The sequence below is a fragment of the Piliocolobus tephrosceles genome, chromosome 11 (genome assembly GCF_002776525.5).
Source record: "Piliocolobus tephrosceles isolate RC106 chromosome 11, ASM277652v3, whole genome shotgun sequence".
Classification (NCBI taxonomy): domain Eukaryota; kingdom Metazoa; phylum Chordata; class Mammalia; order Primates; family Cercopithecidae; genus Piliocolobus; species Piliocolobus tephrosceles.
In genome coordinates this window covers 88,033,433-88,060,049 of record NC_045444.1, presented here as the reverse complement: position 1 = coordinate 88,060,049, position 26,617 = coordinate 88,033,433, and the positions used below count along the sequence as shown (strand labels likewise).

Below are 26,617 nucleotides of genomic sequence, written 5' to 3'. Positions count from 1 at the left end.
CTGTCTGAGTTGCCTTTCACATTTACACCTGCACCTGCCACCCTCTCTCTGCTCTCTTCCTTTCCTAGGCCTCTCCCAGATCCTGAGGCTTGTGCTGCAAGAGCTGAGTCTGTTCTACAGCAGAGACGTGAATGGAGTGTGTCTCTTGTACGATCTCCTCCACTCGCCGTGGCTTCAGGCTCTGCTAAAGGTGAGTGCTGTTTGCTCAGAAGCCTTTGCTTGCTGAAGGGGTTGTGGGGAGTGTGTAGAAAATGACTGTTTCAGTCCATTCAGGCTGGATAGCTGAATAGTTTATAAACAACAGAAATTGATATCTCATAGTTCGGGAGGCCAGGAAGTCCAAAATCCAGTCGGCAGCAGATTCAGTGTCTTTTGAGGGCTCCCTCTCTGGTTCATAAATGGTAATTTCTTGCTGTGTCCTCACATAGTGAAAGGGGCTAGCCAGCTCTCTGGGGTCTCTTGTATAAGGGCGTTAATTCCATATTCATGAGGGCAGAACCCTGATGACCTATCGGTTCCCAAAGACCTTACCTTTTTTTTTTTTTTTTTTGAGACAGAGTCTCGCTCTGTTGTTGCCCAGGCTGGAGTGCAGTCGTGCAATCTTGGCTCACTGCAAGCTCCACCTCCCAGATTCACACCATTCACCTGCCTCAGCCTCCCAAGTAGCTGGGACTACAGGCACCCGCCACCATGCCTGGCTAATTTTTTGTATTTTTAGTAGAGACGGGGTTTCACCATGTTAGCCAGGATGGTCTCGATCTCCTGACCTCATGATCTGCCTGCCTTGGCCTCCCAAAGTGCTGGGATTACAGGCATAAGCCACCGCGCCCAGCTGACAGAGTCTCACACTGTTGCCCAGGCTGGAATGCAGTGGCCTGATCTCAGCTCACTGCAACCTCCACCTCCTGGGTTCAAGCGATTCTCCTGCCTCAGCCTCCTGAGTAGCTGGGATTACAGGCACCCACCACTATACTTGGCTAATTTTTGTAGTTTTAATAGAGATGGGGTTTCATCATTTTGGCCAGGCTGGTCTCAAACTCCTGACCTCAGGTGATCTGTCCGTTTCAGCCTCCCAAAGTGCTGGGATTACAGGCATGAGCCACTGCACCCAGCTGGCCTTACTAAAAAGTAAGCTTTTAATACTAAAAGTATTAAAAAATATCATCACCTTGGGTTGAGGATTTTAACATATGCATTTTGGAAGTACACATTCAGATCATAGCAGCTACTTACCCAATGATGTCATGTATCAACTGGCAGGAAATTTCAACTTGGAAAAAGTTCTCAGAAGGCAACTCTCAGAGAAGAGCTACACAAACTTCTTAGCTTGGGAAGGAATTAACTTAGGTGGAGAAGAGTACGGTAGCCCCTTCCTTTTCTCCCCACAGCTCTTTTTCTCCCAGAGGCCCCCTGGAATCACAAAACAGCCACCACAATGGTCACTGGCAACACTGTATCAGCTGGCTATAACCGTTTGTCCTTGCAGCAACTCTGGACACATCAAAATGCTTAAAAAATTATTTCTCTTTGTCTGTTAAAGTTAGAAAGTAAGATATCTACAGTTCTGTTTAGGTACGCTAAAATATCTTATTCTGAGAAGTTTCTTCTGGCCCAGTGTGATGGCTCACACCTGTAATCCCAACATTTTGGGAGGCTGAGGCAGGTGGATCACCTGAAATCAGCAGGTCGAGACCAGCCTGGCCAGTGTGGTCAAACCCTGTTTCTACTAAAACTACAAAACATTAGCCAGATGCAGTGGCATGCACCTGTAATCCCAGCTACTCTGGAGACTGAGGCACGAGAATCACTTGAACCTGGGAGGCAGAGGTTGCAGTGAGCCGAAATTGAGCCACCCCACTCCAGCCTGGGTGACAGAGGGAGACTCCATCTCAAAATAAATAAATAAATAAATAAATAAATAAATAAATAAATAAATAAATAAATAACTTAATTAAATAAAATTAAGTTTATTCTTTTTTTAATTTGGCTAAAATTCCATGCACTATACAATAGCATCTAGTAGATAGTAGAAAAATAGATAGTAGATGCTACTACCATAATTTTGTTGTTCTGAACAAATGTTATTAAGAAAGATCCTTTTGAAGTTATTTTTTGGGATGTGAGTATTTCCTTCACTTACGTGTGAAATGTGGTCCGTCTTATAATGCATGTTAGTATTATATAATAAAAGTGGCAACATCTTTGGCATGAACAAAGAAGTACTCTTCACAGCGCTTGTTATAAAACACCTGATTTCTATCAGGCATTATCCCACAGGATCAGCTAAGATAGGAGTTTTAATTTCATCATGGGCATTTTCCTTGCTCACCACTGCTAGGCCCTTGGTGAGTCATCCAATCAGCCTTCATCACTTCCAGGTAAACCTGAGTGTGGGCCCTGAGATACAGCAGGGAATCAGCATTGTCACAGATTTGGATAGAAAAGGCTGGGGGCTCAGCTGGCCCCTTGGTCCTTATTTCTTCATCTGTAAGAGAAACTCATTTCCTAAAATAAGATCAAGGGCTGCACTGCAGAGCTCAGGAGGCTTTGGTGTCCTCAACCCACCCCTAGATCTTGGTATGGAAAAAAATTCCCAAGGGTCTGCAGAGATGAAGTTGGAATTTTTAAAAAATGAACTTGTATGGAGAATTAGGAGAGGAATGGGAAACAGCCCCAAAGAGCAAAGTGGAGTACAGAGACGCGTATGTGGCACACCTGCCTCTTATTCGGAACCTTCGGTGGCCCTGAGCCATGCAGCTCGCATGCTGCACAGGTGCCCAATACAGGGGTCCTCACAGGTGTCTGGTCCCAAAGAGCCCCTCCTTTAAGATGTTCCTTTATGCATCATCTATAAATCCCTACTGGTTGCAGCCCTGGACACCCTACCCTCACTCTGTTTAACAAAAGTAAAAGTTTGAATTTTTTGTTGTTGAGACAGAGTCTTACTCTGTCACCTAGGCTGGAGTGCAGTGGCACGATCTCAGCTCACTACAACCTCTGCCTCCCAGGTTCAAGCGATTCTCCGGCCTCAGCCTCCCGAGCAGCTGGAATTACAGGTGCCCACCACTACACCCAACTAATTTTTGTATTTTTAATAGAGACAGCATTTCACCATAACAGCCAGGCTGTCTCAAACACCTGACCTCAGGTGATCTGCCCGCCTCAGCCTCCCCAAGTGCTGGGATTACAAGCGTGAGCCACTGCGCCTGGCCTGAATTTCTTTTTATTACTGAAATGCTTGGGGAAGATCAATTTCCCAGTAGCAGCCAATAATTAAGCCTTTGAAGTATTGGGGCCACCAAATTCGAGTTCATTTATCTTTGGCAACTAGAGACACAACTTACTAAACACCAACACACACCATGCAGTTGAGCTGTTGGTGCAGTTGCCTGGGGTGTCCCTTTCAGAGTCTTCAGTCCAAAATGGCAACAGTCATATTATCAGTATCAATTCCCCCTCCCTTGTCCTTCTGCAGATTTATGACTGCCTCCAGGAGTTTAAAGAAAAGAAACTAGTTCCTGCCACACCCCATGCACAGGCGTTATCCTATGAGGTAAGGAGGTTTTATTCCACAGAATAGTAGAGCCCTGATGTGGTGCCATTTTACCCGCATTGCTAGTTCAAATGAATTAAAGGTTCTAAGGAAAAGTTTTATTGATGACTATAAAATAATTTAATATTTAATAAAATAAATAAATAATAAATAAATAATTTTTTAAATAAAATGATAATTTTTTTTTGAGATGGAGTCTTGCTCTGTCACCCAGGCTAGAGTGCAGCAATCTTGGCTCACTGCAACCTCCGCCTCCCGGGTTCAAGCTATTCTCCTGCGTCAACCTCCCCAGTAACTGGGATTACAGGTGCCCACCACCGCATCTGGCTAATTTTTGTATTTTTAGTAGAGACGGGGTTTCACCATCTTGGCCAGGCTAGTCTCGAACTCCTGACCTTGTGATCCACCCGCCTCAGCCTCCCAAAGTGCTGAGATTACAGATGTGAGCCACCACGCCCAGCCTAATAAATGTTTTTAATTGAACTTTAATATAAGGAAGAACATTGGCTGGATATCTCCCCAAATTAAAACACTTCCCCACCACCACCACCTACATATTTTTAGCATGTGTCCATTTCTTTCTTTGTTCCTAAATCTTGTACTCTATTTACCCTACATAAACAGGGTAATGTTATAGTAATAATTCTCAGATTTACATCTCTAGCCTGGAGATTTCCCCCCAAATTCCAGTCTCAAATATCCAACTGCCTCCTCTCTATCTTACTTGGATGTCTAATGGACTCCTCCAAGTTCACATGTTCCAAACTGAGCTCCCGATCTTCCTCACCTGCCAATCACCCCCACCCACTCTTCTGGGAGCCTTTTCTATCTCAGAAATGACACCTGTGTTCTTGCAGTGCTCAGGCCAGAATCTTAGGGGTCATTTTGATTCTCTTTGTCTGATACCTCACACCCAATCAGATAGCAAATCCTCTCAGCTCTACTTTCAAAATATATCCAGAATCTCACCAAAATATATCCAGGATCTCACCACCCCATACCATCATCATCATCTCTTACATAGATAATTGCAAAATTGCCTCCTACCTGGTCTCTGGTGTCCACTCTTCCTCCCCTATAGTCTACTCTCAATGCAGCAACCAAACATATCCTCTCTGAAAGCAAGTCAAATCATGTCACTTCCTCACTAACACCCAAACCCTTCAAATGACGTGTAAACACCAAAGATTTTTTGTTTTTTTGTTTTTTTTCCAGAGTCTTGCTCTGTCACTTAGGCTGGAGTGCAGTGGCAAGATCTCAGCTCACTGCAACCTCTGCCTCCTGGATTCAAGCGATTCTCCTGCCTCAGCCTCCCGAGTAGCTAGGACTACAGAAACCTACTATGCCTGGCTAACTTTTGGTAGACACAGGGTTTCACTGTGTTGGCCAGGATGGTCTCGAACTCCTGACCCTAAGCCATCCACCCACCTTGGCCTCCCAAAGTGCTGGGATTACAGGTGTGAGCCACCATGCCTAGCCTAAACACCAAAGTTCTTACATAGCCAAACACGATCAAGCTGCCGTTACCTCTTTGACTTCACACTCAATGCTTTCCCCATTCACTCTTCTCCAGCCACCTTGACTCCTTGTTGTTGTTTAAATTCATCAGGCTGGGTGCAGTAGCTCATGCCTATAATCCCAGCACTTTGGGAGCCTGAGGCAGGCAGATCACTTGAGCCCAGGAGTTCAAGACCAGCCTGGCCAACATAGCAAAACCCCATCTCTCCTAAAAATACAACAACAACAACAAAAATTAGCTGGACGTTGTGGTGCATGCCTGTAATCCCAGCTACTTGGGAGGCATGAGAATGGCTTGAACCCAGGAGGTGGAGGTTGCAGTGAGCTGAGATCACACCACTGCACTCCAGCCCGGGTGACACAGCAAGACTGTGTCTCAAAAAAAAAAAAAAAAAAAAATACAAATCATCAGACATGCTTCTACCTGGGGCCCTTTGCACTTGCCATTCCTTATGTCAGCAAAGCTCTTGCCCAGGTATCCACCTGATTTGTCCCTCATCTCCTTCCAGTCTCCACTCAAATGCCACCTTCTCAGTGAAGCTTTTCCTGGTCACCTATCTAAAACTGCATCCCCTCCTAGCACTCCCTAGCCACCTTCCCTGGTTTATTTTTCTTCTTAAACACTTGTCACCATCAAACAAAACTATTTTACTTACATTTTCATTTGTTGTCTGTGTCTCCTCCCTAGAGTGTCAACTCCGTGAGAATGGAGATTTTTGTCAGCCACTGCTGTTTTCACAACACCTAAAACAGCACCCAGCACATAGTAGTGTTAATAAATGTTTGCCAAGTGAATGAATAAATATAATCCATTTTATTATTTATTGCCCAAACCATATTAAAAGAAACAGCAAAAAAGAAAGAAAAAATTTCTACTCTCAATTCCAGTAATCAACAACTCAAATTGTTCTCAGTTGTCCACAGGAAGAGCACGTATATAATATTTTATTCAGTTGAAATCCCAGTGAATGGAGGTAAACCTTTGTAAACTGCTTGTTTTCATTTGACTGTAGGTAATGGGGCTGACTAAAGTCTTGAAAGGTCTTATGTCCTCTGAAAGCAGGTCTATGCCTAAAACACAGCAGAGAGATCAGAATCTTTTTCTGCTTAGCACTTTTTATTGTAACAAGTATTAAAATTGCTAATCAACTGATACTCTAAAAGAGAAATTATGATTCCCATTTTCTGTTTGAAGAATGGAGCATCCCATGGGATTAAGCTCTTTGAGTTCCCCAGGTACGTTCCTAGAGAAACTCATACAGCTTCATAAGCCTGCAAAGCATTGACATCAGCAAACAGCTATTATATTTTAGAGGCACTAGAGGAAAAATGCCTTGGTTCATATGCTATTACCAAATTGGTACATCCTCCATGCCTATGTGCCAGGACTGAGGCATTGGGTTTAGATCCATCTCAAATCTTGAATTCTATTTGCTATATTAAAGTAGCAATTTTAATGAATAAAGAAGGATGGTAGGTTTTAATGGATGGCTTTAAAGATGAAAAAGAAGGCTCCAATAATAACTTTTTAAAGGTGAATATCATGTTAGTCAGTATATATGTTATCCAGCCTGGGTGAGGTTAAGTAGGTGATAAAGATTTTTTAAAAAATTTTATAATGTATGTTTTTCCATGAACCAGGTAGTGGAGTTATTACGTGAAACCCCTACTTCCCCTGAGATCCAAGAGCTGAGACAAATGCTCCAGGCTCCACACTTTAAGGCAAGTGCCCGCTAAAATAGAAAAGACGTCCCCATCTGGCACATAGACAAAGTTGGGAAGAAGAAATATATGTGATGGAAAATGTTCTCTCTGAATAATGTTCTATTACTGTACATGGGGACTGACCAACAGATTGTACTTAAATATGTGGGACTCAGATGTGACTAGCTCAGTGTTGTCAATCATGCAGCCAAGCCTGCTGTGTTTATGAGGAGGCATCCAGAACTTTCCATGGTGCTTTGTTTCCCCTACAAAGCTTTTGCCCATCTAAAAATCTTGGGTAGCAAACAGGGAACATTCTGGTTTTAGAGAAATACCTCCATGCTTCCTTTCCAAAGTGGGACTACTTTAAGTTTTAGATAATGTGTGTGAAGGTGTTTAGAATATACAGTATAATGATGATTATCCCTGTGAGAGGGTTTATGAAGAACATTTGATTGCAGAACAGAAACCTATCTCTTAGTACTTACAGATTTGAGACCAATTTGTCAATAAATTAGAACTTTAAGAGAATGTCTGCATTTGGAGTGCTGGAATTTATCAGTCAAAAATTATAGTTCACAACACAACCACCAGTCATCAAATATCCTCAACGGCACACACTACTTAGAGAATTTTCTGAGTTCCAACTAAATTCTGTCTACCAATCTCCGTCAGGGCGGCAAAGGGACAGCTTCCCCACCCCGTGAAATGAAGAACTTAACCTAATGGGCTAGTCAAGGCAACTCTTTGATCATAGCTTATGATCAAAGAGTTTGATCATATGAACTTTGCATTCTGTATCACGAGCCCTTGAGTGTTACTAACAAATTAAACCAGCAAGATATTTTGATTACTGCCCTTCATTCTACCTTAATTAGGGAAAATATTATAAAAGTTGTTTTGTAGTTCGAACTCCACAGGGGCATCACAGATTACATGGGCTGCCAGGAAATCAGAATGTCGTGGCATAATACATTTTAGCAGTAATGAAAGAGTGTATTGTGCATTGCTTAACCTCTCTGTGCCTTATTTCCTTATCTGCAAATTGAGGACAATTAATGTACCTGCCTCATAGAATTATTGTGAAGATTGGATTAATTCATATAAAATGCTTCACACTGTGTCTGGCATGTCTGTGTTGATGTTTGTTGTTGTTGTTGTGTCTTAGATAGTATTGAGTCACTATCTTCTAGAGGGGCTTGGCCCATGTGTGACATTTGCTCACCTTTTCCTTCCCTGTGCCCAGGCCTTGCTCAGTGCCCATGACACGATAGCTCAGAAAGATTTTGAACCCCTTCTCCCTCCACTGCCAGACAATATCCCTGAGAGTGAGGAAGCAATGAGGATTGTTTGTTTGGTGAAAAACCAACAGCCCCTGGTAAGGAAATCATTTTTTATATTTCCATTTAGGATATGCTTAGGTTAATTGTGAACCAAATTATATCTGGTGGTTACTTGGGCAGTAGTCTTGCCTGTGATCACATATACAGTGATAATAACAGCTGTCAGCTCCACAGGTTTTGCCTGTGGTTTCAAACATATTACATGTCATAGTGTTTTCTCTAAGGAAAGATTTCAGCTTAGTGTTTTTCTTTTGTGAAAAGTAAGATGAGATTTATAAGACATTTTTGTGAGAAATAAGACATACATATATTATTTTAATATTTGGGATGGGTGTGGTGGCTCATGCCTGTAATCCCAGCACTTTGGGAGGCCGAGGTGGGTGGATCACGAGGTCAGGATATCAAGACCATCCTGGCTAACATGGCAAAACCCCGTCTCTACTAAAAATACAAAAAATTACCTGGGCATGGTGGCAGGCGCCTGTAGTCCCAGCTACTTGGGAGGCTGAGGCAGGAGAATGGCATGAGCCTGGGAGGCAGAGCTTGCAGTGAGCCAAGATTGTGCCACTCTGCTCCAGCCTGGGCAACAGAGCAAGACTCTGTCTCAAAAAAAAAAAAAAAAAAAATTTGGCTTTCTGACCTATGCATGTATTTTACTCAATTCTAATGCATTTGCCTGTTTCCTCCTATAATAATGAGAATCTAAGGAAGGTATTAATTTGATTTTCTAAGAACAGTCCGTCCCTCTGATTAGGTTTTAATCATGGGAGGTTTCTGTATCTTTGGAATAATCTAAATATTCTTTTATGTTTATGTGGTTGGAATGAGACTGCTGGAAGCCAAAGTTGAATGGCCTTTCATTTGTGATGGCATGCTATGACTGCCAGGCCACAGGACACTGTGTAGCCCCTTTTTCCTGGTTGGCATGAATAACCTCGTTTGAAAGACCAGAGCTGCACTGATTGAGGGAAGCCACCTGAAAAATGGTCATGTTAGGTAACAGAGGGATCACGTCTCTTCTGTCTTCAGGGAGCCACCATCAAGCGCCACGAGATAACAGGGGACATCTTGGTGGCCAGGGTCATCCACGGCGGGCTGGCGGAGAGGAGTGGTAAGCTGGAGCAGCCAGGATCGAGTGCTACCAGAAAAATGGGAAACCCTTGACTGTTCAGGCTTCTTTCCAGAGAAATCCCTCTTTCTTAACTTGGGTCAGGGCTTTAGTGAGTTCCGTTGCTTAGATAGAAGCAGTAAAGAAAGAAGAAACAAATATTCCAAAGAAATCTTACTCTTCTCCTTCACTGAGTCCTTCGCATTCTAGGTACCACATTAAAGTCTCTCAGTTTACATTCTCATGGCAACCTCAAAGGTAAGTATTATCATGCCATTGTGTAGATGAGGAAACTGAGGCTCAAAGAGATTACGAAACTAACTTGCTCAAAATTACACCATTTGAGTCAGGATTCAAATACAGATCTGCCTGGCTCTATATTCCCAACTTTTCCTCTGCACTCTGTCCTACTTTCAGAAAGGCATAGCTCTTTCCCATCTTGAAATGCCTTTTGCTCACACTTTCTACCAATTAACCAGGTTTTCATCCTTTCACTGCTGTCCTTCTTTAAGCTTTTTTTTCTTTTAGACACAGTCTCACTCTCACTCAGGCTGGGGTGCAGTGGTGTGATCATGACTCACTGCAGCCTCAGCCTCCTGGGCTTGAGCAATCCTTCCACCTCAGCCCCCCCAGTAACTGGGACCACTGGTGCACACTACCATGCCCAGCCAATTTTTCTATTTTTCGTTGAGATAGGGTCTCACTAGGTTGCCCAGGCTGGTGTCAACCTCCTGGGCTCAAGCAATCCTCCTGCCTTGGCCTACCAGAGTGTTGGGATTACAGGCATGAGCCACCACACCTGGCTATTGTTGTGTTTCTTAAATGATTGATTCTATACATCCTTGCTACCCCGAAGCCCTAAAACCTGGCACATGCTTTATACTTCAACATTCTCATTGTAAATACCAAGGATTTCCTAGTTGCTAAGTCCATTGGCCCTTCCTTCTTCCTCAGTTTTGTGTGTGTGTGTGTGTGTGTGTGTGTGTGTGTGTGTGAGAGAGAGAGAGAGAGAGAGAGAGATTCACTCTATCACCTAGGCTGGAGTGTAGTGGGGCAATCACAGCTCATTGCAACCTCCGCCTCCCAGGTTCAAGCAATTCTCCTGCCTCAGCTTCCAAAGTAGCTGGGATTACAGGCATGTACCACCACCCCAGCTAATTTTTTTTGTATTTTTAGTAGAGACAGGGGGTCGTCATGTTGGCAAGGCTGGTCTCGAACCTCTGGCCTCAAGTGGTCCACCCACCTCGACCTCCCAAAGTGCTAGGATTATAGGCATGAGCCCACCACACCTGGCCCCTTCTCAGTTTTATTTCCACTTCTTGACCACATCTGATGCTGTTGACACCTTTCTTGAATTTTTTTATCATCCTTGGTTTCTGTTCTATGACATCATTCTGCTTCTTCTCTCAACTGTCTGACAACTCCACTGTTTTACCTCACATTTCTCAAGTCTTAACTGAAACCCCAAGTTTCTCCACATTTTCCCTTTTGAAGAATACCTACCCCATTTTCTTTCTGTCATTGACTTATGACCCTGACATCTTTGTTTTTAGTGCTGTTTTCTTACCAGTGTTCTGGTTCCATTTTACAACATCAGACTAGCAAAAAATAAAAGTATTACCATCAGTCAATGCCAAGTATTTGTGACAAGGTAGAAAAATGGACTGCTCACACATTTCTGGGGGCGATGTAAGCTGGAATAACCAGTTTTCTTTTCTATTATTATTTCATATTAAACACTTTTAGAGCATGCTTGGATTAGTGAGTTTGTTAAATAACTATTGAGGTAGCTACTGCTATTTTTATCCTACTTCTTTGTATCTTTCTTTGTTTTGTGTTACTGTCTGCCTAGGGTTGCTATATGCTGGAGACAAACTGGTAGAAGTGAATGGAGTTTCAGTTGAGGGACTGGACCCTGAACAAGTGATCCATATTCTGGTAAATCTTTTTGCCTTTTTGTTAATGATTTGTATAAATGCCAAGGCTGAACTGGGTCCATCAAGCCCGTGTGTGTGCACTGGGATGTACCGGGGACTTGAGTTCTCTTGGCAGCTTTCTCCCTCCAGGCTCCCAGACCTTGTCTGTCACCCATGTCACTTGCTGACCTCCGTCCTCTACTCTGAGAAGTTCTGGTCCTGGCTGGGAAACTCCCCTTCCCAAGTTGCTCCTTCCTCCTTCAGCCACGGGAAGACTGCCAGGGCCCCCAGCCCAGCTCCCTCATCTCCTGGTTTGCTCCATTGGAAACTGAGCCTGGGGTGGACAGAGTGAGACTTTGTAGGACAGTCTGAACCTGAGCAAACCACTCCTTCCCCCACTAACACTTTTCTACAGCTGAAATGTTTAACATCTTCCTGGAGGGCAGCATTGGGAGAATAAAGGAGTCACCAGACAGCAGCATATAGGGAGGGGGACATCCTTGGCGACCCTGCCACTGTTCTTGTGGTTGGAGCTAAGGATTGATAACCTGATTCATGAGCATTTGCTCTCCCTCAGGTTCCTATTCCTGCCCTTCAAACCATTCCCTGAATCGCAGTTCAGCTGTTAATAGCATAGCAGCTTGCCCCTCCCACCTGCCCCCATGCACAGCCCAGGTGTGGGGACTAGGTTGATTACTATACAATATAGTGGATAGACCAGTGGTTCTCAAACTGGGTTCCTGCCAGGATTTCATAGCAGTGGCTTAGAGAGTGAGGTGAGGAGTGGTGCTATGAGACAAGCACCTAAATCCTTTGTAAGACACTGCTGCAAGATTCTGTGTGGTGTAGAAGGAAAGGAAGCTTGAAGTACTAGAAATCACAGATATGCATGGCTTCTACCCCCTGGTGCCAGCTGTGATGTTGCCTAGGACAGTGGGATTATGAAATTCCTCAGTACAAACAGGGTCTTAATCTCTTTATGTATAATGCCCGTCACAGTGCATGTAACAGGAATTCTTCCTTCCCCCAGTCTGAGAGCTCCCTATTTCCACCATGAGTTTGGAAGGTTGTCAGTTCTCACAGAAAACTTAGGAGCCCCTCTTCTTTCCCATCAGACTGGGGTATCTGGTGTAGAAACAGGCATTCAGGAAATGCTTACTGAGTAAGGACATAAGGAGGGAAATTCAGATGGAGATCCCGTCTCTCCCCAGGGCCTGTGTGAGGAAGACCTTGATGGGTGGGGTGTTTCTGTTTCAGTGTGGGGTGGGAGGATCCCTGGAAGAGGCCACCTCAGTGTGGCTCAGTGACCCCAGAACCCCACAGCAGGGCAGATGTAGGGGTCATTTGCTTCCTAATTTCCATTTCTGGATGGTGACAGCTGCAGAGCCCTTGAGAAAGGCTCTTGGGGGATGTCACCATTAGACCTGGATACATTGCACTGTAACTCTGTCTACTGAGCCCCTGTAACCCTGCTAGCTCCATGATTGCCATCCTTTCTCCTCTCTTATTTTCCAGGCCATGTCTCGAGGCACAATCATGTTCAAGGTGGTTCCAGTCTCTGACCCTCCTGTGAATAGCCAGAAAATGGTAAGAATTTACTGAGTCTTCAATCTCACACACAGTAAATCCCCAAGTAACAGCAATAAATATGATGCATAATAATCCTATCCTTTGTACTGTGTTGGACCTGGGCTCAAGACTGTGTTGGGTATTTTTCAATACTGATGGCCCGAGAAGCAAAATGAGTAAATGAGTACAGTATAAGGAGATGGGATACTAAGAAGTCAAGATGCAACATCAAAAATTGTGAACATTTGAGCCTAAACTTCTCTAAGTTAAGAGATTCTGTTCCCAAAGATGCTTTTCCTCATGGTACTTAGGCTCAGGAGGCAAGTTCTCTTTTTTGGTGAAGGTGAAGAGGAAAGATAGGAGTAGCAGGTCAAGGAGTGGGAGAAATGGTTTTAAGTCATGATGGCCCATGGGCAAGGGTTCTTCAGATGGCACCATTAGGCACCTTCTGATAGCGTCATTATGCACCTGCCATCAGGTGTATGTTCGTGCCATGACTGAGTACTGGCCCCAGGAGGATCCTGACATCCCCTGCATGGACGCTGGATTGCCTTTCCAGAAGGGGGACATCCTCCAGATTGTGGACCAGAATGATGCCCTCTGGTGGCAGGCCCGAAAAATCTCAGACCCTGCTACCTGCGCTGGGCTTGTCCCTTCTAACCACCTTCTGAAGAGGTAAGGAACGTCAGCACTCCTGAACTCAGGGCTGAACCATAAGGAAACAAAATGTTTTTCTTGGGCTTCTGTTACCACAGTTAAGATGAGATAAAGAGGGAAAAGCAGATGAATAAGCACACACACACACTGGTTTATATATCCAAATGTCAACTTATTGATAAACACTAAGCATCTTAAATACGAAGGAGACGAGAATAATCATATCAGCTAGAAAACAGGGAGAAGTCTTGGGAAACTAAATTAAACTTAAAAAGTGCTATGGCCTGAATGTTTGTGTCTCCTCCAAAATTCATATGTTGAGACCTAATCCCCAGTGCAGTAGTATTAAGAGGTGGGGCCTTCAGCAGGTGGTTAGGTCATGAGCACTCGGCCTTCGTGAATGGGATTAGTACCCTTATAAAAGAGGCCTGAGGGAGCTTATTTGCCCCTTCCACCTTGGGAGGACACAGCTAAAAGGCGCCATTTATGAGACACGGAGTGGGCCCTCCCCAGACACTGCATCCACTAGCTCCTCGAGCTTGGATGTCCCAGCTTCCAGAACTATGAGCAAATACATTTCTGTTGTTTATAAGTGACCCAGTTTACTGTACTTTGTTATAGAAAACTGCACAGACTAAGACAAAAAAGGATTCATCTTTCAAGGCTCAGTTGAGACCTCAGTTACTAAATTTCAACCCACCACCCTCACCTTATGTTACTGAGGTTTGATGAGCTACCAAGGGAGGGCGTACAAATAGAAAGAAGCAGCAGTCCCAGGCTCAGCCACTGTTAAGAGATCAAGAAGGAAAAATGGAACCAGTAAAGGATATTGAGAAGGAATGACCAGTGAGACAGAATGAAAATCAAGACTGTATGGGGTCCTCATCAGCTATATCACCTTCTGCTAAGAAGGCTGAGAATTGACCATTGGATGTAGCAGTATGACAGTCATTAGTGATCTTAATAAGAGCAATTTCAGTGGAGAAGTGGGGCCAAAATCCTCATTAGAGTGGGATTTGAAGAAATGGATGAGCATAGGAAACTCTTTGAGACATTTTGGGATAAAGCAGAGCAGAACAACGGAGAAATAGCCAGAGGGGAGAGTGGAGTGGTGTGAGTGAAATGTTTAGATGCTGTAAGTAATGGGAGTCATCCACCAGGGGAACATTTTGATGATATGGGAGAGGGAGAAGAGAATTGCCGTTGTAGATGTCTTTGAGTGGGCAGAAGGAGATATGCTTTAGTATCAAGAAGAGGGCTTGGACTGCCCTGGGATCATAAACAGCTCATCCATAGAAATGGTACCACAAGGGAAGGCAGAGTACAGGGCACAGCTGAGGATGCAGCATATGGCAGGCGCTTGTGGAAGTTCTCTCCTAACTGTTATTTTCTCAGTGAAATGAGGAACCGTAAGCAGAGAGCAGGGTGGGGAAGGAGGCATTGGAAAGGAGAGAATAGAAAGCTTGAAAAGTTTCCATGCGAGTTGGAGAGCAAACAGATTAGATAAACACAGTGTGGTCAGCATTCAGGGCCCTCTTAAGTTAAAGGTCACACATCTGAAGTGCTTCTGGGGTGCAGGTCCAGATTAGATGGAGGGTTGGATTTAACAGCAAATCAAGAGGGGGCCAAGGGACAGATGATAAGGATGGAGTGTGACATGTAAGCTGCTTAGGAGGGAGATGAGGAAATGAAGCACATGAGGATTGGTGAGAAGGAAGTAAGATCAATGGATTGCAGGTCTTTATGAGGTCAACAGTGTATTGGGGCTGGGAAGATGGGAGGTGTTAGTAGGAGAAAGGGATACTGGAAGTTAAAATTAAGGGGAGATTGTTGTTGTTGGTACTGATGAGGTCTTGGGTATGACAACGGGAGGTGGTGGCTGAGGTTGAATGAGTGAAAGGTTATGGGAAAAGAGGAGATCAAGCACCCACTAGGCCAGGGTGCTGAAAGGGACATTTGTATGTGTGATAAAATCATTGAGAACTGTGACAGAACAGTGTTGAGACCTAGGAGCGAGCAGGAGTGAGCTGGCGATGGCTACCAGAAAAGTAGTGGGATGATGTTCAAAGCTGGGGGCTCCTAGGACAAGGAAGAATAATCTGGAAATGGCAGTGAGAAGCGAGGACACACCGCCACCTTCAGGCCCAGTGGAAGGAAGGCACAGGGATGTGCTGGAGCCATCTGAGCCATCTCCTCACACACCCACATTCGGTGAAGACAGGGTGGTAGCTTGAAATCAGCCACCGTGAGAGCATCAACACTGCAGAAATCAGCAGAGGCTCTGAGTCAGGGCTCCCGTCCCCCAGAGCTATTTCACCAGCGCCGCACCGGGAGTGGGAGAGGTAACATCCCCCTCTTGAAGGCTGCAGGGGAAGCAGACTGCAGGGAGAGCTGGGCTGCAGTTAGAGCAAGAAGAAAGGGTTCAAAGAAGAGGCTGAGATCTAAGAGAGTTTGCTGAAGATTTGCTGTGAGTTCTAGAGGGCGTGGGTGGCTGGCAGGGGTCTTATAGGGATTAAAGCACAGGGGATAAGGGGTGACCTGAGCTTGGGGGCTGAAGGACATGAACAGGGATAAAGGCCTAATGAGATTAGTCCTCATGGTTTCAGGTCAGAAAGTGGTGAGGGGGGTCCAGCAGGGGTCTTGCAAGGAGCACACAAAACCCAATTACGGGTTTATTGGGGAAGCACACACAAATAAATGATGATAGGAAGTTCTCATGCTGCTTTTAGTCATTGCCACATGAAAACCTAATATGAAAATAAGAAATTAAACAATTTCATTTAGAAGCAATATGTCAATAGCAGAGTCTACACAAATGTCTTGTTGGGGACAGAATGATGGAAGGCTCCTGAATCTCATTCAGAAAACCAGGAGGCACATTGGAGGACTGGAGGAGGGTGTTGAGACTAAATCCACTGCTGCATCTGCACAAGAGGCCTATCCGAAGCACAGGCTGATGTGGCTTTTGAGAAGTCAGTATCTCTGAGCCTCAATAAATGGGGTCTTTCATATCTACAAACAATTTTTCTCCCTTCCCATTTCTCCAACTTTGCTGTGAGTAAAAATGAGCTGGGTATTTTGTAAAATACAGATTCCCTGGCTCTGCCCCCCCTTCCCTGATTCAATAGATATGGACTGAGCCAGGAATCTGCATCGTCACCAAGCACCTCAGGTGCTCAAGGTAAGTGGTATGAAGAGCAGCATTGTGCTTAAGAATAATGAATGAGCGCATAAAATATTTTTTATGCTCTTTATAAGAGTGACAGATTTGAATGCAAGTAGCTGGGGGGTTTTGTTTTTGTTTTGCTTGTTTGTTTGTTTTTACTTTCAACAGGTAGAAAATTTACATCTGATTTTAGAAAACTGTAAAAGAATGAGGAGGAAGGCTTCTCCAAAAAGGTGGAAAATAATACCCATCTAAAGGAGTTTGGAATGACTATATTGCAAATTGGGGGAGTTAGAGTTGATGGTTTGTACCAGAGTAGCAAGTATTTTTGGCAAGTGGACATGACTTTCCAGTGAGAGGCCCCATTCTGCTGGAGTTTCCGCCAGAGGGAACATGTGAAGATGTACAGGGTATCATTCTGTAAGAATAAAAAACCAGGAACTCCCAGAAAGGCAAGGGTGAAGCCTAGAGAGGAAGCTGACAGAGAATGAGCGACACAGAGACAGATGGAGAGAGATCAGACTATCCGGTAATTAATCATGAAGTAGCCAAGGAAAGGTACAGAAGGTTAAAAAACAGGAAACACAGATATTTAGAGAGTTCATCACCTAACTTGGAATCAAGAATCTTGGCTCTGGCCTGCATGTGTTGTGAATTAAAGTACCTTAATTATGCAGAGAATATTTCTGGAAGAATGCACAAGAAACTGAGCAGAAGGAAGGGAAGAAGCTTTACTTTTTTTTTTTTTTTTTTTTTGAGACGGAGTCTTGCTCTGTCATCAGGCTGAACTGCAATGCTGTGATCTCAGCTCACTGCAGCCTCAGCCTCCTGGGTTCAGGCGATTTCCCTGCCTCAGCCTCCAGAGTAGCTGAGACTACAGGTGCGCACCACCACGCCTGGCTAATTTTTGTATTTTTAGTAGAGATGGGGTTTCACCATGTTGGCCAGGCTGGTCTCAAACTCCTGACCTCAGGTGATCTGCCGACCTCGGCCTCCCAAAGTGCTGGGATTACAGGCATGAGCCACCACGCCTGGCCTACGTTTTTATACTGTTAAGATTTTTACTGTGTGTATGTGTTATCTCTTCAAATAATTAATGAATGAATTAATGAATGCCCTGCATGTCCATGCTAATTGAGTTTACAGTAAGGTTTCATGTATCATTTAGTCCTCACAATGCCTCAAATGCACTGAGCCCCATTTCATAAATGGGGAACTAAGTTTCAGATGTCAGGAGATTTGTCCAAGATCCTGCGGAGGGGAAGCACGCCTGGAACCCAGGTCTGTTGAATCCCATTCCATCATTTTGTAGATTATAGCATAGATGCCTCCTGCTGCTAACTGTTCAACTTCCACCACCTTGCCTGACTTCCCTGGATCAGTTTCCTCATTTCTAAAGTGAGGACAGTGGCTAAATTGGCCCTTCTTAAATTCTCTTGTGAATTAGAATCACATGGAGAGTTTGATTTAAACACGCAGATGCCCTGGCCTTCAGAGAATCGGAGGCAGGAGATCTGGGAGGCCCAGATTATCTGCATTTTAACAAACACCTCAGATGTATTCCAAAGTTTGAGAGATTAAATTAGAGCTTCTTGCCTTTAACATACATGTGACTTACCTGGGCTCTTATTAAAATGGAGATTCTAATTTGGAAGGCTTGGGGTGGGGACTGAGATTCTGCAGGTCTCACCAGCTTCCAGGTAAAGGTGATGCTGCAGTTCCGGGAATACAAAGAACAGAGTGTCTTCAAAGTCTTCTCTTGTTCCAAACTTCACAGTGTTGAATAAAGAAGGAAGAACAACTTTGCTTAGAAAGTTGCTTTGAAGTAGGCAAGAAAGGAAAACCTGCCCAAAGGAATTGCTGGGGGACTCAGGGGAGAAGGAACAAGTCAACAGAGGTTTCAGGTGCCAAGAAAAGGTGAAGCCTTGCCCTCGAGCCCAGGGGTGATTCTAGAGATCAAGAAAGGAGCAGAGTCATCTAAAGAAACTGTAGAGAGCCTGTAACAGCCTGGGAGGGAAACCTGAACATGTCATGAGAATTCGAAGGAGACTGCAGAGACAGGCTAACATGCCTGAGAGGCAACTTACCATGAGTCATTTACCGAAACTCCATGTGCAAACTTGTGATCATGGACGAGATTGTCACTCTAAGTATTTGTTGTTCTGAAAAGATCCTGTGAGGCAGAAAAAGAGATAAGAGAGCCTATATGTTTGGAAAATTTATTTGACAATGCATTTGGAGAAGTGATCACCCTTTTCACTTGGGTGAAGGCAGCAGAATTCTAAGAAACATTCTGGTTGTCATTGTTCTGGGTCTGTTACACCTGGGTTAACTGGGGTTGGCTTTTTGTTTTTTGCTTGTTTTTTGTCTCATGGTTCCCCGCCCCCATAGGAAGCAACGGGAATTCTGGTGGTCTCAGCCATACCAGCCTCACACCTGCCTCAAGTCAACCTTATGTGAGTATTGCAACTGCCCGACAGGTTCTCCCTGTTTGCTGCACAAATGAAGACCATAGCATTTCAGTAAAGAAAGAATCTAATTGATGTGAGGCTGGCCATGCCACGTGGGAGATGGAGTTGTTATTTAAATCAATCTCCTTGAAGGCCCCTAGATTAGGGGTTGCTCAAAGGTAGTTTGGGGAGGTAGTGGGGTGGCTATTCAATGGGCACTTGCTGCTGATTGGTTGGATCAGAGATGAGATCATAGGGAGTTGAAGCTGTCCTCTTGCACTGAGTTGCTTCTGGGTGGAGCTACAGGAGCCATTGGCTGGTGGGTCCAGATGGAGCCACAGGTGTCAGACATGAAAAAACCTAAAAAGATGTCACAAAAGGCCAATCTTAGGTTCTACAATAGTGATGTTATTTGCAAGAATTATTGGGGAAATTGCATATCTTATGATATGCAGAATTCACCTTAGCAGAATTCAGGCTCCTCCCACTAACCTGATGGTCTCTCATTAGCTTTATAAAGGTGGCAGAGTTTTAGGGGAAGGCCTGTTATCATTTAAACTATAAATAAAATGTCTCCCAAAGCTAACCCTGGAATGAAGGCAGCTTGAAAGCTAAAAGCAAGAGGAGCTTGGGCTATATCGGATCTCCCTAACTGCCATAATTTTCTCACTGACGTAATTTTTACAAAGGCAATTTCAGTATGTGGCTACCTCAGACCCAGCACGTGCATCCTGGGGGAGCCTGCTTCCTCCCTCCCAGGACTGGCTTCCTGCCCAGGAGATCCCTAAATGTCCCCACTGCTCCCAGATAGTCTCCCTGGCAGCCAGCTCTCTGAAGTCCTACCATTGACATTCATTCTTTGGATTTAGAAGAGTTTTCAGTTTATGAAAATGCGTATGTTCTTATCTTGGTGACACCTGAAGACATCCCTCCCCAAATTGAGGCCCTCCAAGATCTCCGCAGCTCATATGTGCATTATACATGACTGCAAGCAAGGCTGCATAGCTACACATATACCTTCATTTGGGTTCTATCAACTTAGAGGACTTAATCTTCACACTGTACAGAAGCACTGATTAACAATTGTGCATGCCTTTAGTGAATAAATATGGGATGGAATTGTTACCTAATGATTGCAGTTTGATTGCTAGACATTATTATTGAAGCAGTTGGGGAGTGGTGAGTAAAGGCTCCATGGTGGCAAATGCTTGATTAAAGGTGCTGTGGCTTGACAGAGGCCAGGTAAGCCTACTGAGCAAGGCCCTTCTGAAATGGCCCTCAGGTGGGCCCTGGAAAGGGGTTAAAGGAAGGAACTGGGCACCAGAAAGAGGGAGGCAAAGAGAGGAGACTGGAAGGGCACAAAAAGTACCAGCATCGCAGATCTACCCATGGGAAGCCTCACCCACTTCATTATGTATCCCTTCTCCAAGCCAAAAATTACTTTTCCTTTTATTTTCTTATTGAAAAGATATGAGGACAACTATAAACGCAGTTTTTGACAAAAGAAAACATGCCTTCTCAATGACAATATTTTCATATTAACTTCCAGCAGTGAATACATATTTTACATGGTTACAGTAATAGCTGCAATAGCACTTTTTATTTTTTTAAACTTAACATCTTTTTTTCTTTTTTAATTATACTTTAAGTTCTGGGATACATGTGCAGAACGTGCAGGTTTGTTACATAGGTATACATGTGCCATGGTGGTTTCCTGCACCCATTAACCCATCATCTACATTAGGTATTTCTCCTAATGCTATCCCTCCCCTTAGTCCCCACCCACCAACCGGCCCCAGTGTGTGATGTTCCCCTCCCTGTGTCCATGTGTTCTCATAGTTCAAGTCCCACTTATGAGTGAGAACATGTGGTGTTTGGTTTTCTGTTCCTGTATTAGTTTGCTGGGAATTATGGTTTCCAGCTTCATCCATGCCCATTCAGTATGATACTGGCTGTGGGTTTGTCATAAATAGCTCTTATTATTTTGAGATACGTTCCATCAATTCCTAGTTTATTGAGAGTTTTTAGCATGAGGGGATGTTAAATTTTATTAAAGGCCTTTTCTGCGTGTATTGAGATAATCATGTGATTTTTGTCATTGGTTCTGTTTATGTGATGGATTACATTTATTGATTTGCATATGTTGGACCAGCCTTGCATCCCAGGGATGAAGCCAATTTGATTGTGGTGGATAAGCTTTTTGCTGTGCTCCTGGATTTGGTTTACCAGTATTTTATTGAGGATTTTCCCATCGATGTTCATCAGGGATATTGGCCTGAAGTTTTCTTTTTTTGTTGTGTCTCTGCCAGCTTTTGGTATCAGGATGATGCTGGTCTCATAAAATGAGTGAGTGAGGGAGTCCCTCTTTTTCCATTGTTTGGAATAGTTTCAGAAGGAATGGTACAAGCTTCATGTGGTCCTGGGCTTTTTTTGGTTGGCAGGCTATTAATTACTGCCTCAATTTCAGAACTTGTTATTGGTCTATTCAGGGATTCAACTTCTTCCTGGTTTAGTCTTGGGAGGGTCTATGTGTCCAGGAATTTACCCATTTCTTCTAGATTTTCTAGTTTATTTGCGTAGAGGTGTTTATAGTATTCTCTCATGGTAGTTTGTATTTCTGTGGGATCAGTGGTGATATCCCCTTTACCATTTTTTATTGTGTCTATTTGATTCTTCTGTCTTTTCTTCTTTATTAACTTGGCTAGTGGTCTATTTTCTTAATCTTTTCAAAAATCCAGCTCCTGAATTCATGATTTTTTTGAAGGGTTTTCTGTGTCTCTATCTCATTCAGTTCTGCTCTGATCTTAGTTATTTCTGGTCTTCTGCTAGTTTTTTGAATTTGTTTGCTCTTGCTTTTCTAGTTCTTTTAATTGTGATGTTAGGGTTTTGATTTTAGATCTTTCTTGCTTTCTCCTGTAGGGATTTAGTGCTCTAAATTTCCCTCTAAACACTGCTTTACCTGTTTTCCAGTGATTCTGCACATTATGTCTTTGTTCTCATTGCTTTCAAAAAACTTATTTATTTCTGTCTTAATTTCATTATTTACCCAGTAGTCATTCAGGAGCAGGTTGTTCAGTTTCCATGTAGTTGTACAGTTTTGAGTGAGTTTCTTAATCCTGAGTTCTAATTTGATTGCACTGTGGTCTGAGAGACTGTTTGTTATGATTTCTGTTCTTTTGCATTTGCTGAGGAATGTTTTACTTCCAATTGGTGGTCGGTTTTAGAATAAGTGTGATGTGGTGCTGAGAAGAATGTATATTCTGTTGATCTGGGGTGTAGAATTCTGTAGATGTCAATTGGGTCCACTTGGTCCAGAGCTGAGTTCAAGTCCTGAATATCCTTGTTAATTTTCTGTCTCATTGATCTGTCTAATATTGACAGTGGGTTGTTAAAGTCTCCCCCTATTATTGCATGAGAATCTATGCCTCTTTGTAGGTCTCTAAGAACTTGCTTTATGAATCTGGGTGCTCCTCTATTGGGTGTATATATATTTAGAATAGTTAGCTCTTCTTGTTGTGTTGATCCCTTTACCATTATGTAATGCCCTTCTTTGTCTTTTTTGATCTTTGTTAGTTTAAAGTCTGTTTTATCAGAGACTAGGATTGGAACCCCTGCTTTTTTTTTTTTTTTTTTGCTTTCCATTTGCTTGGTAAATATTCCTCCGTCCCTTTATTTTGAGCATATGTGTGTCTTTGCACATGAGATGGGTCTCCTGAATACAGCACACCGATGGGTCCTGACTCTTTATCCAATTTGCCAGTCTGTGTCTTTTAATTGGGTATTTAGCCCATTTACATTTAAGGTTAATATTGTTACGTGTGAATTTGATCCTGTCATTATGATGCTAGCTGATTATTTTTGCCTGTTAGTTCATGCAGTTTCCTCATAGTGTCAATGGTCTTTATAATTTGGTAGTTTTTGCAGTGGCTGGTACTGGTTTTTCCTCTCCATATTTAGTGCTTCCTTCAGGAGCTCTGGTAAGGCAGGCCTGGTAGTGACAAAATCTCTCCGCATTTGCTTGTCTGCAAAGGATTTTATTTCTCCTTCACTTGTGAAGCTTAGTTTGGCTGCATATGAAATTCTGGGTTGAAAATTCTTTTCTTTGAGAATTGAATATTGGCCCCTACTCTCTTCTGGCTTGTAGGGTTTCTGCTGAGAAATCCACCGTTAGTCTGATGGGCTTCCCTTTGTGGGTAACCCAACCTTTCTCTCTGGCTGCCCTTAACATTTTTTCCTTCATTTCAACCTTGGTGAATCTGAAGATTTAGTGTCTAGGGGTTGCTCTTCTCAAGGAGTATCTTTGTAGTGTTCTCTGTATTTCCTGAATTTGAATGTTGGCCTATCTTGCTAGGCTGGGAAAGTTCTCCTGGATAATATCCTGAAGAGTGTTTTCCAACTTGGTTCCATTCTCCCCGTCACTTTCAGGTACACCAATCAAATGTAGGTTTGGTCTTTTCACATAGTCCCATATTTTTTGGAGGCTTTGTTCATTCCTTTTCATTCTTTTTTCTCTAATCTTGTGCTTTATTTCATTAAGTTGATCTTCAATCTCTGATATTGTTTCTTCTGCTTGATCGATTTGGCTATTGATACTTGTGTATGCTTCATGAAGTTCTTGGGCTGTGTTTTTCAGCTTCATCAGGTCATTTATATTCTTCTCTAAACTGGTTATTCTAGTTAGCAATTCCTCTAACCCTTTTTCAAGGTTCTTAGCTTCCTTGCATTGGATTAGAACATGCTTGTTTAGCTCGGAAGAGTTTGTTATTACCCACCTTCTGAAGCCTGCTTCTGTCAATTTGCCAAACTCTTTCTCCATTCAGTTTTGCTCCCTTGTTGGCAAGGAGTTGTGATCCTTTGGAGGAGAAGAGGCATTCTGGTTTTTGGAATTTTTAGCCTTTTTTCACTGTTTTTTCCTCGTCTTCATGGATTTATCTACCTTTGGTCTTTGATGTTGGTGAGCTTTGAATGGGGCCTCTGAGTGGACATCCTTTTTGTTGATGTTGATGCTATTACTTTCTGTTTGTTAGTTTTCCTTCAAAATAGGCCTCTGTGCTGCAGGTCTGCTAGAGTTTGCTGGAGGTCCACTCCAGTTCCTGTTTGCCTGGGTATCACTAGCGGAGGCTGCAGAACAGCAAAGATTGCTGCCTGCTCCTTCCTTGGGAAGCTTTGTCCCAGAGGGGCACCTGCCAGATGCCAGCTGGAGCTCTCCTGTATGAGGTGTCTGCCAAGCCCTGCTGGGAGGTGTCTTCCAGTCAGGAGGCACAGGGGCCAGGGACCCACTTGTGGAAGCAGTCTGTCCCTTAGCAGAGCTTGAGCACTGTGCTAGGAGATCTGCTCCTCTCTTCAGAGCCAGCAGGCAGGAACTTTTAAGTCTGGTGAAACTGCGCCCACAGCCACCCCTTCCCCCAGATGACTGTTTGTCCCAGGGAGATGGGAGTTTTGTCTATAAGTCCCTGACTGGGGCTGCTGCCTTTCTTTCAGAGATGCCCTGCCCAGAGAAGAGGAATCTAGAGAGGCAGTCTGGCTACAGTGGCTTTGGGGTGCTGTAGAGGGCTCCACCCAGTTCAAACTTCCCAGTGGCTTTGTTTACATTGTGAGAGGAAAACCGCCGACCCAAGCCTCAGTAATGGCGGTCGCCCCTTCCCCCACCAAGCTGGGGTGTCCCAGTTCAACTTCAGTCTGCTGTGCTGGCAGCGAGAATTTCAAGCCAGTGGATCTTAGTTTGCTGGACTCCATGGGGGTGGGATCCGCTGAGCAAGACTACTTGGCTCCCTGGCTTCAGCCCCTTTTCCAGGGGAGAAAACGGTTCTGTCTTGCTGGTATTCCAGGTGCCACTGGGGTATGAAAAACAAACAAACAAACAAAAACTCCTGCAGCTAACTTGGTGTCTGCCCAAATGGCTGCCCAGTTTTGTGCTTGAAACCCATGGCCCTGCTGGTGTAAGCACCCAAGGGAATGTCCTAGTCTGTGGGTTGTGAAGAACGTGGGAAAAGGGTAATATCTGGGCTGGAGTCCCAGTCCCTTACAGTCTCTCACAGCTTTCCTTGGCTAGGGGAGGGAGTTCCCCGACCCCTTGTGCTTCCTGGGTGAGGCAACGCCCTACCCTGCTTTGGTTTGCCCTTCGTGGGCTGCACCCACTGTCTAGCCAGTCCCAGTGAGATGAGCCAGGTACCTCAGTTGGAAATGCAGAAATCACCTGCCTTCTGCATTCATCTCGCTGGGAGCTGCAGACCAGAGCTATTCCTATTCAGCCATCTTGCCAGCCACTTAACATCTTATCAGAAACATTTTTCATGACACAATCTTCAAAGTGATATTTTAGTTACTTCTTCCATGTTTTGAAAAAGTTTTTTTTTTTAAACCAAACTTTCATTTATCAAAGGCACATGAAAATGCTAATTACAGTTTCTAATCAGCATCTGATAATTACCTGTAGTATAACCTCTAGTAGCCATTTAATTTGGTTATGTGCCCTGTGTGATTTGTATTAGACTTTCTAGAAGTCCATGCTGAAAAGAGTTTGCAATACTCTATTATTATCCTCACAAATCTCTAGGTCCATGAGCCTCAGGTTTGGAGCCACTGACTTTTTAAAGGGTCCCCTCTCTCAGGGAATGTTTCCAATAGACATGATTATTTTTTAAACTACTAAAAAGATCATTTATTTTCAACTATTATAGATGATCCTACAATTAATATTACTTTCTACATTTCTGCTCTGCTTAAGTCTTATCATACCCTCCTCTCCCCAAAAAAATATTAGGGGCAGGCTACTGAGTCCTAAGATATAGGCAATTTTACTAATGAAGTGTTATTGATGTTAGTTTGCAGATGATTATTAAAAAGTTATTGACTGAAGCTGCACTTATAATTGTCTTCCCTCTTTCTTTCCCTCCCTCCCTTCCTCCCTCCATCTCTCTGTCTTCTTTCCTTCCTTCCACTGAAAATTTGGGTTCCTAAAATATGCTGAACTAAGCATGTTAATTCAGAAATTCATAGAATACTACGCTTGTAGAACTAGCTGGGATGGAAGAGGGTGGGATTTACCAGAAGCAAGTGGATTCCCATTTCCAACAAGGCTCACAAATATATCGGCTTTATAAGGTTTTCATTTATCATTTTGTTACTAAATCTTCCCTGAATTTCTAGAGAATAAACCCAGAATACTAATTACAATAATTTTTGCACATTACATTTCTTATTGTAAATTAATCTGAGAAACAATAGTACAGATATTGTGTTCTTTTTCTCCCCCCTGCTTCAATCATTTGCTTGTACTCAGCAATTTCTATGGAAGAAGGTAAGAAATAGTATTTACGAAAAAACTCTTATTTCTAACATCTTTTAGAAATTTCTTGTAGTTTAAAAAATTCACTTTAGGCCGGGCGCAGTGGCTCAAGCCTGTAATCCCAGCACTATGGGAGGCCGAGACGGGTGGATCACCAGGTCAGAAGATCGAGACCATCCTGGCTAACACAGTGAAACCCCGTCTCTACTAAAAAATGCAAAAAACTAGCCGGGCGAGGTGGCGGGCGCCTGTAGTCCCAGCTACTCGGGAGGCTGAGGCAGAAGAATGGCGAGAACCCGGGAGGCGGAGCTTGCAGTGAGCCGAGATCGCGCCACTGCACTCCAG

At 43.7% G+C, this 26,617-nt stretch overlaps 1 protein-coding gene across 1 annotated transcript in view; it reads left to right on the top strand.

The window, feature by feature from the left end:
- The window catches only part of MPP4 (membrane palmitoylated protein 4), a 52,354-nt gene that overhangs the window by 850 nt on the left and 24,887 nt on the right, over nt 1-26,617 (top strand). The window contains exons 2-11 of the mRNA XM_023216865.2: nt 69-190; nt 3,476-3,553; nt 6,713-6,793; nt 8,022-8,153; nt 9,148-9,229; nt 11,079-11,164; nt 12,658-12,729; nt 13,190-13,386; nt 18,926-18,990; nt 26,267-26,284. Of these exons, the coding sequence (XP_023072633.2) occupies nt 69-190; nt 3,476-3,553; nt 6,713-6,793; nt 8,022-8,153; nt 9,148-9,229; nt 11,079-11,164; nt 12,658-12,729; nt 13,190-13,386; nt 18,926-18,990; nt 26,267-26,284 (933 nt within the window). The remainder of the gene's footprint in view (nt 1-68; nt 191-3,475; nt 3,554-6,712; nt 6,794-8,021; nt 8,154-9,147; nt 9,230-11,078; nt 11,165-12,657; nt 12,730-13,189; nt 13,387-18,925; nt 18,991-26,266; nt 26,285-26,617) is intronic.